Raw genomic sequence first — 13,570 nt, 5'->3', positions numbered from 1 at the left:
GGTGTGCAATGCTGTCAACTAGTTACCTCCCTATGTCTGACGTCATACCGGCCACATAGTGTAGTTTTTCGATGCATGTTGCTTCCAAATGCCTGGTAACTACTCTGAAGGTTTCATTAATCACAATACCAACGTCGGTTTTTTGCGGACTGAGCTGCACATCCTTCTTGGAGATGGAGTTAAGGGTGTATTTTTTTCTGGGCTGACAATGTTGTCCGGTATTAAAATAACGACTATTTTGAGTAAAAACCTGATTCTAGGTTACACCCACACACCCACAAGTGAAGCACTCCTAAAATTGTCCCCTTCCCACTACTTCTACGTTACCTTACTAGGTCTGCGGATAAACTGCAAAGCGGCTGGAAATCGTCATGCTGGACTTCTAAAGCCAGATCATCCACCTATATGAAGTTTATGGTGTGGGGGATGTTTTTAGGTGGTCAACGGAGGAAAAACCACGCAACTTTGCGGGCGGTTGATGATGGTTCACATATTTTCTATGGAATAAGGAAACTGAACAGCGCAGGGAAAACAAAGCCAGGTCATCAACCTACATGAAGTTTATGGTGTGGGGGATGTTTTTAGTTGGTCAACGGAGGGAAAATGACGCAACTTTGCGGGCGGTTGATGATTGGTTCACATACTTCCCACGAAATAAGGAAACTGAACAGCGCAGGGAAGACATAGCTGCATATAAACACATGTAAATAAAAAGCCATACGACTGTGAACTAACGTATGGTTTTGAAGTGTCACTGAACTGCACCTGTTCGACTGCAGTTAGCACTAGAGTGTCTAGAAGATCGTTTCTGGAGGGGGGATGGGTATTGTGTAACTGTTTGTTGTGTCTGGAACAATATGACTTCCTATCAAATGTCCGAGAAATCCCAGAGCCCCAAAACCGACCGCATCCCCACACTGCTCCTCAAATATCTTTTCCCATATGCTATGACTAGTTGACTATATTTTCAGTGCATGGTTTGAAACATACTACCTCCTCTTGGCGAGGGTACGTACAAAAGTAAATACACTACCCAACTAAAATAAAGTTTATTCCTGAAAAAGGTTTACTTTTAGCACAACGTTCAGTGCCCACACACCCTAATAATGGCTCTCAGCAACACCTCTGAATTAATAGTCCTAGAACCTACACGCAAATCCCGTACGCCATCATGATGCCCAATAAGAATAACTTTTGCGCCGTTACACATTCCGGAATCCTACAGTCCCTGCGCACGACACAAGAATCCTGGGAAGCCGGCTGATAAAAATACCATCCACATTCTCAAGTTGCTTATCTGCAACGGTAAGTCTTTTATCTGTATCCGTTAAGTCCTTTAACCGCGTCCGCGGGTTTTAAATTCTGTAGACCACTTTAACCCACTTGGGACGCTGGAACTCTGACGGTACACTTGCGTTGTCCTGAATGTTTGCCAGCATACGTCGGACGTCGCAATTCAGAAATCACAAAAACTTGGAGGACTATAATGGCCACATTTTAGTACGAAAAAGCCTGTCATTTGTTAATATGTTCCTTAAGTTACTACATTCTGCCGTAATTTCTGAAACGGATTTTCTGATTTTTTTGTTTTCATTTCTTCAACAACGGCATGTCAAATGAAGTGATGTCACAAGCTGCAGACTAAAATGTTAGTCACACAGGTCACTCATCAAATGTATGTTGATTCACCATAATTCTGTTAAAGTCGTACACTCGTCAATATAATAATAGTTGTGTTGCGCACTTCTAAATTTTAATAAGAGAAATGTTGAGCCATCACCGATTTAAAATTGAATATTATTTATGTCGTATGTTACACACGAACAGGAGTGACATTGTGTAGCTAACATATGAATGGATAGTGTATCGTACAACAGCCTTCATGTCGCTTTGTGGACACAAGCATGACTCACACGTGAGGCAGCTGCTGGTACGAGGGAAATGGGATGTGTGGAAAATCTGGAAGATCGTCATGTCACCATCTTTAGACCTTGCAAATGTCAACAATGTATTCTCCGTCTTCAAGCAATATAGACAGTATAGGTGTAGCCCATCCCGAATGGGTAAGAGTAATGATTTTATCAATAATCATTATTATCTATTGCTTGCAGAGCAAATGTAGATGAAAATCGTAGTATTAACATTCTCCTGTAACTTTTAACCACAAAGTAATCATTACTATCGACATCTGCAGATGCATCCGCGGATACACGCAGAACCAGAACAGTGTCATCATTAAACTTTTGCTGCTTGAGAAGGCCTCCATGAGAAATGAATGATCGTATTTTTGTGGAAACGTTTGTAAGGGCACGCGGACGAGAAATAACGAATAAACCTTAAAAGAATATTTTAATTTCCACGTGAAAGGGTAACACTTATTAAATGCGTCCAGCATTCTCAGTCATGGCCGCAGTAACTTCAACAATTTATGGCGCAATTGGCCATCGGCCTCTCCCAGGGGCAGTAGCCAAATTATCAGTTACTTCGAACTTCCGAATCATGTATCATGTTCTTCAACCCCGGTGCGGAAAGAGGATCCCTCGCATTCCTTTAATGCGTCGATACTCGCGAAGAACAGTAGTAGTATTGCTGTTGTTGTGATAAAATAACTTTACGACTAAACCCCTCTTCACCCTGCTCAGACGCTCGTTGACTGTCTGCAACTGTAATGCACACAGATGCTTGTGTTTCAACCCCAGTACCGGCGCCTAACTGCAAGTCATGATACTACTACTAGCCTACTAACAAGGCAAATCCTAAAGCGAACAGTCTGAACATCAAGACGGTAAACAGTTTTCAGTCTACACTGACCCAAGTAGCGAAAGTTAAATTACAACCACTTTGTACATTGGCGTATATTCGCAGCCGCGCAGAGTTCAAGCTATGGAAGAAGAATAAAGCCCCTGAATGGCGTTCTTGGACTTGAGAAACAGCCGGCAGTTTCTGGCATCACGGTCTCATACATAAACTAGATCAACATGAATGCCCACCGCAGAAAATCTGGATTGCAGATTCCCTTCTTTCAAAGCGGCAGACCTTTGCAGGGAACGGAATTCACACCACCCAGACATGACAAACTGTGCCAGCCCTACAGCTGGGCTGTATGCTGTGCGGCACACTTAAAAAGGCCGGTGGAAAAGTTACTGCGTATGCTACAGACACTGCGATTTACAAGAGCTGCCAACTTACAGGTGGCTGGCGTATCTGGAAAGAAAACGTTTAATACACTCTGCCACGGAATCTAAAATCAGTTCACTACTTCTCGGCTCGGCTCTGAGCACTATGGGACTCAACTGCTGTGGTCATAAGTCCCCTAGAACTTAGAACTACTTAAACCTAACTAACCTAAGGACATCACACACATCCATGCCCGAGGCAGGATTCGAACCTGCGACCGTAGCGGTCGTGCGGTTCCAGACTGTAGCGCCTTTAACCGCTCGGCCACTCCGGCCGGCTCATCACTTCTCGCCCTGTAGTTTAATGGAAGCAGATGGCTTGGAAACGGAAATCACCTGCTTGCGGTATTTTTTATAGTCTAACGAAGTATGGAATACGACACTCATACTTCACCCGCTTCAGTAACACAAGGTAATGAAAAGAAACTTTTGTATATTTATTAACTTCTATTAAGCGTGACATCTGATTTCTCGCTTTATTTTCTTTTATTTTATTTCTACCGAACGGGCGTAGGCCGACCCAAGTTCATCCAGCCCCCATAATCTGATGTGACGAAAGTCATGCGATAGCAATATGAACATATACAGATGATGGTAGTATCAAGTACACAAAGTAAGGGCAGTGAATTGACGGATCTATCACTTGTACTCATGCGATTCATGTGAAAAGATTCGCTACGTCATTATGGTCGCACGACGCGAATTAACAGACTTGGAACGCGGACAGCTAGTTGGATCTAGACGCATGGGACGTTCCATTTCGGAAATCGTTATTAGGGAGTTCAATATTATGATATTCACAATGTTAGGACTGTGCCGAGAATATTAAATTCCAGGCATTAACTTTCACCACGAGCAACACAGTGGCCGATGGTCTTCACTTAACGACCGAGAGCAGCGGCGTTTGCGTATAGCTGTCAGTGTTGACAGACAAGCAACACTGCGTAAAATGACCGTAGAAATCAGTGTGGAACGTACGATTAATGTATCTGTTAGGACAGTGGATTGGCAGGTATAAAATTATCTGGGTTTCCTAGTAGGTAAGGATTAATTAGGCATAATATAATTAATAATGATGTTATTAATACAAATGTGGTAGAATCCTTGGAAGTAAAGTACGGGTGGAATAGATTTTTTTCAATATCTCCATTTAGCCCTAAAGGGTTATTACGCCCTATTTGATGAAGAAAGAATAAGTGGATTGCTGCTATAGCTGCAATAATAAATGGTCGTACAAAATGAAATGTAAAGAATCGATTTAATGTCACGTTGTCAACAGCAAATCCTCCTCATACCAACGGGGACCACGAGACCTGTAAATGAAACAGTTAATATTACCTCAATGTAAAGGCATAATTGTCAAACCGAATGAAAAAATATACATCCTGCCAGCCGCAAGATTCGAGCCCTCAGCCTCACGCGCTGTAGTCGAGCACCTGGGCCCAAGCCACACCGACGTGAATACCTGACTTGGGTTGCGATGACCAGGTGCGACAGACCAATAAGCTCAACCACTGCATGTGCGACGGGGTATGTCATCGGGTGAGGTCACACTTTCAACATCTGTCATCTACTTTTCGGATATTTCCCGACGTTCGCAGCCCCCATGTGTCTTTATTAAATCACTTGTCTCAGCGTCATCTGCGTCACCTTGGCAGTTTTTTAAACGTTAGCAAGAATAGCCCTGTATACTCGTATTAGCACTGCATGGAAAAACTCCAGTTAAACATTGTAATACGATCATTTTTGTCGCTGTTGATGCCAGAACAAGTAAAAGTTTCTGATGAATAAGGGGAGGATACGTTGCGGATTACACCTCTGTCCACAATTATACTACACAAGCCATCTTGTGGCGTGTGGTGAAGGCTACAATGTGGACCACTGTGACTTCCGCCGTTTCCTGTTCGGGTAGCGAATAGTCCGCCGGTTGCTGACAAGCCTCCTGTCAGGTCTTACCTCTTTAGTTTTACCTTCATGACCTTTCCGTGAGACGTTTGCAAGAGGAAGTAATATTTGGATTGAATCTTATAGGAACGCGTGGTCTCCGAATTTTAACAATATCTGATGGTTATCATTAAACTTTCGCTATTTAACACGTTATGACACGGAAACTAATTGCCGTACGAGTGCCGAACTTGTTAGCATTGTGTCCAGAGTATGGGGTACATGATTTCCATGCGTCACAGCGCCACCGTCCAGGTCCAACTATGGCCAACACGTCCCGTGATCAGTCATCGAGATTCATAGTCTCACACACCTGACCAGTCGCCGTACACTTGCTGATGTGTCAACATGAGCTTGGACAAAAGGAGCAGGGCATTATTGGCGAAGCTCTAAAAATGGCTCTGAGCACTATGGGACTCAACTGCTGAGGTCATTAGTCCCCTAGAACTTAGAACTAGTTAAACCTAACTAACCTAAGGACATCACAAACATCCATGCCCGAGGCAGGATTCGAACCTGCGACGGTAGCGGTCTTGCGGTTCCAGACTGCAGCGCCTTTAACAGCACGGCCACTTCGGCCGGCGGCGAAGCTCTATTATCAAAACAACAGCAATGCTGCAGCTGCAATTCGAAAACATCGACGGCTGAAACGATTACGGAAGATTGCTCGTTCTCCACCTGCTGCGCAGAGCATGATTAAGAAGTTGGAAAAAATGGTTCAAATGGTTCTGAGCACTATGGGACTTAACTGCCTTGGTCATCAGTCCCCTAGAACTTAGAACTAATTAAACCTAACTAACCTAAAGACATCACACACATCCATGCCCGAGGCAGGATTCGAACCTGCGACCGTAGCGATCTTGCGGTTCCAGACTGCAGCGCCTTTAACCGCACGGCCACTTCGGCCGGCAAGAAGTTGGAATAAAGTGGAGAACTGGGCGTCGCTCCGGCAAGAGCCCGACGACCGATGGCACCACAGGTGGTTGATGAAATCGCTGTGGCTATGGCAGACATCGCTGCCCTCAATTCACGATCGTCAGGCAGTGCACGTGCTGTCACGACAGTTGAACATCCCGTGGTCCACTGTACGGAAGGTTCTTCGAACCATTCTCCGTACAAGATCCATATCGTACAGCAGCTTGCACTACAGGACGCACAACGACCTGTTGACTTTGCTCTCCACTTTCTCGCAAGGACTGAAGTTGACAAGGACTGCCCCTGGACCATCCTATGGGCAGACGAAACTCATTTTTCTCTGACAGGTGAGGTGTACACACAGATTTCCCGAGTGCGAGGACCTTCACCTCCAGTCACTGTGCATGAAGTTCCTCTGTGTGGTAAACGTGTCACCCTATGATGTGGCTTCACGGCTACGTTCATCTTTGGCCAACTCTTTATTGAACAGGTTGGCGCAGAAGGACCAAAGACGTGCAGTGAGAGTGGCTAGCGTTACTGCGATATCCTTCGCCAGCATGCCATACCCGCCCTACACGAGAGAGACGCATTGAACTCGACAGTTTCCATGCAAGATAGGGCCCCACCGCACATTGGTCGTGAACTTCACCTGCTTCTCGAAACACATTTGGAAACGATCGAATTATCAGCCGATCTTATCCAAGTGCTTGGCGGGCACGATCGCCTGATCACATTCCCTGTGATTTCTGGTTGTGGGGATATCTGAAGGACAGGGTTTACCACTGGAACTTTCACACATGTGCTGATTTGAAGCGCAGCATATCAAGACAGATAGCCAGCATACCTACGGACATGAAGGGTTGGACTGTTTTGGAAGAGGAGACCAGACAGCGAGGTTATCGGTCTCTTCGGATTAGGGAAGGATGGGGAAGGAAGTCGGCCGTGCCCTTTGAGAGGAACCATCCCGGCATTCGCCTGGAGCGATTTAGGGAAATCACGGAAAACCTAAATCAGGATTGCCGGACGCGGGACTGAACCTTCGTCCTCCCGAACGTGAGTCCAGTGTGCTAACCGCTGCGCCAACTCGCTCGGTCCACAGACATGCTTCGTTCTGCTGTGCAGAATGCAATCCTGCGATTCTGGAATCTTCTGGACGCTGATGGGTGCCATATTGATACCTTTTGTAGCAGTAATGGTTTCGGTATGTAATGGTATAATGTACCGTAGCAGCACATTAAAAGTGTTTCAACTGAGTTGATATTGCATTATTTCTCTTCCCCATGTCCTTCACATTAATGCTACCAAGTTGATACTCGTACGGTCATTAGTTTGCGTGTTATAACGTGCTAAATAGGGACAGTGTCATTATGACCACCCGGTATATCATAACACGATGCAGAAAGTCTGTTATGTAGGGCCTGCCACTGGAGATAGATGAGCATATCCGCGACCCTTTCGCGCTTATCAAATGAGCCTGTAGCGAAACGCGGTGCTCTTCTTTGAATCTTTCCTACCGGTATTTCTTCAAACAATCCGTTCTCGTACGGATCACAGACAAACGAACAATATTCAATTATTTGTCGAACGTGAGTTCTGTCCGCCACCTCCTTTGTGAGTGGACCACAGTTCGTGAGGATTCCTCCAGTGAATCCCAGTCTGACATCTGCCTTACCTGCGTTCCACTTTCAATTGGTGGGTACGCGTACTCCTAGATATGCTATGGATCTGACTGTTTCCAGTGCTAAATAATGTAATAACAGAACGATCGATCCTTCTGCTAATTTTTGCACAATACGTTACATTTGTTTATTTTAAGGTTCAGCTTAAAATCCCCTCACAAACTGTCGATCCTTCGCAGGCCTTGCTGCAACTGGCAACACTTTTTTGGCGTTCTGATTCTCTGTAGGCCTATACAACGGCATTACCCACGAAAACTATCGTGGAGCTTCCGAGGCTGTTCAGTTGGTCGGTCAAAAACAGAAACGCTTGTAAGGGTGTTGGTTGTGCTCAGAAATAATTGTCAAGAAAAAATGCGATACGCTGCGCCGTTTCCGAGTTATTTAAGATTGAAGTTAACCAATAAGGTCGTCACGCGCGCAAATTCAAGCATCCTGTCAGATACGATGTCGCGAAACGAACAAATACAGATTTTGCTCCCCTAGCTTAAATTTATCACTCTTACAAGCTTTTCGTACTGTTTCTGACCGCCATGTATACAGAGCGTTTGGAAATTCCCGTTTTAAACTTCTAGGACTTGTAGAAGGGAGAGAGTACGAAGTATTTTGAATACGAATCCATGCTCAGAAACGTTCTACAACGGTTTCAGCTCAGATGTTTAACTCATCCACTTCTGCTTGACGAACTGAGTTAGGCGTACAATTGTTGTTGTTGTTGTTGTTCTTGTTGTTGTGGTGGTGGTGGTCTTCAGTCCAGAGACTGGTTTGATGCAGCTCTCCATGCTACTCTATCCTGTGCAAGCTTCTTCATCTCCCAGTACCAACTGCAACCTACATCCTTCTGAATCTGTTTAGTGCATTCATCTCTTGGTCTCCTTCTACGATTTTTACCGTCCGCGCTTCCCTCCAATACTAAATTGGTGATCCCTAAATGCCTCAGAATATGCCCTACCAACCGATCCCTTCTTCTAGTCAAGTTGTGCCACAAATTTCTCTTGTCCCTAATTGTATTCAGTGCCCCCCTCATTAGTTATGTGATCCACCCATCTAATCTTCAGCATTCTTCTGTAGCACCATATTTTGAAAGCTTCTATTCTCTTCTTGTCCAAACTATTTATCGTCCACGTTTCACTACCATACATGACTACACTCCATACAAATACTTTCAGAAACAACTTCCTGACACTTAAATCTATACTCGATGTTAACATATTTCTCTTCTTCAGAAACGCTTTCCTTGCCATTGCCTGTCTACATTTTATATCCTCTCTACTTCGACCATCATCAGTTATTTTGCTCCCGAAATAGCAAAACCCCTTTGCTACTTTAAGTGTCTCATTTCCTAATCTAATTCCCTCAGCATCACCCGACTTAATTCGACTACATTCCACTATCCTCGATTTGCTTTTGTTGATGTTCATCTTATATCCTCCTTTCAAGACACTGTCCATTCCGTTCAACTGCTCTTCCAAGTCCTTTGCTGTCTCTGACAGAATTACAATGTCATCGGCGAACCTCAAAGTTTTTATTTCTTCTCCGTGCATTTTAATACCTACTCCGAATTTTTCTTTTGTTTCCTTTACTGCTTGCTCAATATACAGATTGAATAACATCGGGGATAGGCTACAACCCTGTCTCACTCCGTTCCCAACCACTGCTTCCCTCTCATGCCCCTCGACTCTTATAACTGCCATTTGGTTTCTATACAAATTGTAAATAGCCTTTCGCTCCCTGTATTTTACCCCTGCCACCTTTAGAATTTGAAAGAGAGTATTCCAGTCAACATTGTCAAAAGCTTTCTCTAGGTCTACAAATGCTAGAAACGTAGGTTTGCCTTTCCTTAATCTATTTTCTAAGATAAATCGTAGGGTCAGTATTGCCGTACAATTATTAGTAACAATTCGAAAGGAAACACAACGAATCATGCATTTATCACTTAAGCACATGTGTTTGTATTAATAATTTTTAAACGTGTTTGTACTATTCAAAAACAAACAAAAAAAACATAATACTGTACTTATATAACTGTACTGATGCATTACAATAGCGGCTCCATCTGTGGACCTCCAACGTTGCCACCGACATTGTACCTACGAAGCATGCTCTGATACACATTCTCCATCCCACCTGGTGTCTTCTCAGTTTCCCGTGCATCGGCCAGAACTCGTATCAGCAAATCTTCCTCTGTCTCTACGGGACTTTAGTAAATTATATTTTGCATACGACTTCACAAGAAGTGGCCCATAGGAGTTAAATTCGGCGATCACGGCGGGCACGCGGTTGGACTGTCTCGACCTATCCATCTCTCACCGCAGCGTCTGTTCACATGTGTCCGAACCGCACGTGAGAAGTGAGGTGGTGCACCACCATGCTGGAACCACATTTTCCGACGGACATCCAGTGCCACGTCATGCTCTCTATCCTACTGCATACCACTAAAAGTTACGTTGGGACTTTTTTTCTTTCCCTCAGCAGAGTGGACGCGTTACACATCTGAACGGAAACCTTGTTGTAATGCATCAGTACTGTTACGACCGTCGTAGTACGTTTCGGAACATGGGTTCCTATTCAAACTATTATGAATTCACGCCACCCTACAAAACCTAGTAGTTCGTAATGGGAATTTCCGAATACGCTGCATTGTAGAAAGCAAAGTTCCTGTAACACACTCTTGAAGTGCGCCTTAAGTCACTTTACGTGTGAATTTGCTCCCTGTTGAAAATCACTGGTGTCCAAAATTTAAGCAACAAATTGAATTCTTGCAAGGGTGCGTTTATTTTGCCACAAAACTGTATAATCAGGTGATAGTACAGTAGAAACAGTGTAAAGAATACAGAACGTAAACAACTGCAAAGTAACAGCAGACAAAAATGTTCTTCGTTTTTTCCAGCTTAACGGATTTACACACACATCCCGACAACTGGTTACTGCGCTCAGCATGGGGTGTGACCACCTGTGGCAGCAATACAAGCCTGACAACGACGGGGCGTGCAGTGAATGATGCCATCAATCTCATGTTGAGGCAATAACGCCCATTCTTCCTGCAGCGCTGCTAGCAAGTCTTGGAGAGTGGTCAGTGGATGCTAACGCGATGCATCGCGTGTCCCCGGTGCATCCCAGACGTGCTCTCAGGAATTCAAATCGCGCGACCGAGCAGGCCACGCCCTGCGTGCAGTATCTTCCACTTCCAGGAAAACATCAGCCACCCGTGCCCTATGAGATCGCGCATTATCGTCCAGCAATACGAAGTCTGGGTCCACAGCATCTCGTAACAACCGCGCATGTCCCAAGATATCGTCACGATACCTGACAACAGTTAATCCTTGTGATTTAACCGTACAATTTCATGAATAGGGGTTCGAGTGGTCAACATAATCCCTGCCCACACAATTAGGGATCATTCTCGATATCAGTCTATTTTCACAATGGTTGGGTCCCGAAATCGTGTTCCAGATGCGAATCCGTCGAGGATCACTGTCCAGACCAAATCGGGACTCATCTGTGAAAAGAACAATGGCCTACTGTACGATGACGGCTCTGCTCTAGACGTTTCCCTCTATGAAGACGCGTCAGAGGTTCACATACAGCAGGTCTCCGACAATAAAGGCCACTCTGTGGAAGCATTCTGTACACCGTTTGCCTATATACAACACGTTCAGTGGATGCAGCGAGGTCAGATACCAGTTGCCGAGCGGTACTAAGGGTGTGTACCGTTGTGCCCTTACAGCCAAATGAAGGTTCTCTCTTTCCGACTTTGCAGGTGGTCGGCCCCGCCATGGTCTTCGCGATAGAGTTTCGATCTCTATAACCTATCGCCAGATCCGAAAAACAGAACGATTCACATTAAACCGTCGGGTCGCCAGTTTGCAGTTGTCCTACTTCCATTCCTCCCATGGCCCTCCACCGCAGAGATCCTCGTAGGCTTCTTCTCTGTGCCATACTGCATTGTCTGTGACTGTGTAGCCCGCATCTCGTGGTCGTGCGGTAGCGTTCTCGCTTCCCACGCCCGGGTTCCCGGGTTCGATTCCCGGCGGGGTCAGGGATTTTCTCTGCCTCGTGATGGCTGGGTGTTGTGTGCTGTCCTTAGGTTAGTTAGGTTTAAGTAGTTCTAAGTTCTAGGGGACTGATGACCGTAGCAGTTTAGTCCCATAGTGCTCAGAGCCATTTGAACCATTTTGTGACTGTGTAAACAGAGATTGTGGATGTGGGACTAGCCGCCAAACATTATCCCATCTCATAGATGCCCTGACATCATAGTTACCATGGTTGTCTGTTGATCTTCCGCGCAGGATACGATCGTACGCTCACCTGTTGATATTATATCGTGAATTAGACACAGGACGGGGAAATAGTGGCTTGTTGCTTTAATTTGGGACACCAACGTACACTGATGAGGCCAAACTTCATGACAACCTTCTTAATAACATTTTCTCCCTCCTTTGAGATGCAATGCAGCAGCGGTTCTTTGTAGCACAGATTTCACAAGTTTTTGCTAGATATCAGGAGCATGTGGCACCAAACGTCTATGCACAGGACGTCTATGCGCAGGTGACGCAACTCCCACTGATTACGGGTCGGTGTTTTGTAGGTGTTGAACTGGTTCGGTGTCCGTTGACCAGAATGCCACCTTCCGTGCAGGACACAATCGTACGGACATCTGTTGACAGTTTGTACGACTATATCGTGAATTAGACACAGGACGGGGAAATAGTAGTTTGTTGCTTTAATTTTGGAACTTCGTAACGTTATTCGGTAATACAGTCTCTGAAAAAGGTAGTATAAATGCATGGCACGTCGTTCGTTACTCACGTCCAAGCATTACAACGCTGATAAAGATGGATTACTGAAATTAATACGTCACACGAAGGCAGTACCGCGACAAGTAGGGCGTAACATCGTAACTTACTGAGGCCGATCGCGCACTTGCGTAAGCGGCGAAGCATCATTACGTCTGGCGAAAGAGCGGTTGCTTAATCGCGCCAGCGCCCCGGCTAGAACACACACTCCTTTGTGGCGGGTCGTTCATTCCGCAAATACCTGGAACCGGCGTGCACGGGCCGCGGGCGCACAGTGCCGCCATTCTGCGCTCCTAACAGTGCCCGTGGCCGTTCCGGCGGCACAGTTTACTTCGCCGTCAGGCGTCAGCCTTACAAACTGTTTGCGCTGTAGCCGATAAAGAAACGTCTGCGACTGCTCGCGCGTCCAAGTGGAAACGCGGCTGCGCGTAAAAATAGGAGGCGTGTCGCAACGCCGGCGTTTCCCGCACGCGGCGGAGCAAAGGCCGCCGACGAGTACGCGTGTTAAGTACGTACGTAGTGAGCCAGCGGCAGCAGGCGCGCCAACTGCTCAAACACGCGCGAGGCGAGCCGGCACGGCGCAAAACAGCGCGCGGCGCGGAACTGTGTCACTGGGTGAATATGAGCGGCGAGTCGCAAGAGGGTGCCGCCAGAGGAGCGCCTTAATCGCATTTTAATGCTTTATCTACACTCGTGCTCATAAATTAAGAATAATTGCAGAATGTGGTGCCACAAAACGCGGCACTACACAAAACTGGCGCTAAAAACACAGGCACATAGGGAACATACACGACTCACATATGTAAATCGACGGTATTGATGATAAGCTGGGAAAACCGTGCCGCAACAAGTGTGCTACAAAATGTCACTGTTTCCTGCGCATGTACCCCGACATCAATATGGGATATGATCACCACGCACACGTACACAGCCCACACAACGGGTTGGCATACTCTGGATCAGGTGGTCGAGCAGCTGCTGGGCTGTAGCCTCCCATTCATGCATCAGTGCCTGCCGGAGCTCCTGAAGTGTCGTAGGGGTTTGTAGACGTGCAGCGATACGT

The 13,570-nt window shown here is 45.8% G+C and overlaps 1 protein-coding gene across 1 annotated transcript in view; it reads right to left on the bottom strand.

The window, feature by feature from the left end:
* Positions 1-13,179, bottom strand: part of LOC124606173 (tRNA dimethylallyltransferase-like) — a 903,559-nt gene extending 890,380 nt beyond the window's left edge. Inside the window, exon 1 of the mRNA XM_047138139.1 lies at positions 13,024-13,179. Within this exon, the coding sequence (XP_046994095.1) occupies positions 13,024-13,179 (156 nt within the window). The remainder of the gene's footprint in view (positions 1-13,023) is intronic.
* Positions 13,180-13,570: the final 391 nt, after the last annotated feature.

This window comes from Schistocerca americana, chromosome 3 (genome assembly GCF_021461395.2).
Source record: "Schistocerca americana isolate TAMUIC-IGC-003095 chromosome 3, iqSchAmer2.1, whole genome shotgun sequence".
NCBI lineage: Eukaryota > Metazoa > Arthropoda > Insecta > Orthoptera > Acrididae > Schistocerca > Schistocerca americana.
The sequence above is the reverse complement of the archived record's forward strand: the minus strand, read 5'-3'. Positions and strand labels throughout refer to the sequence as shown.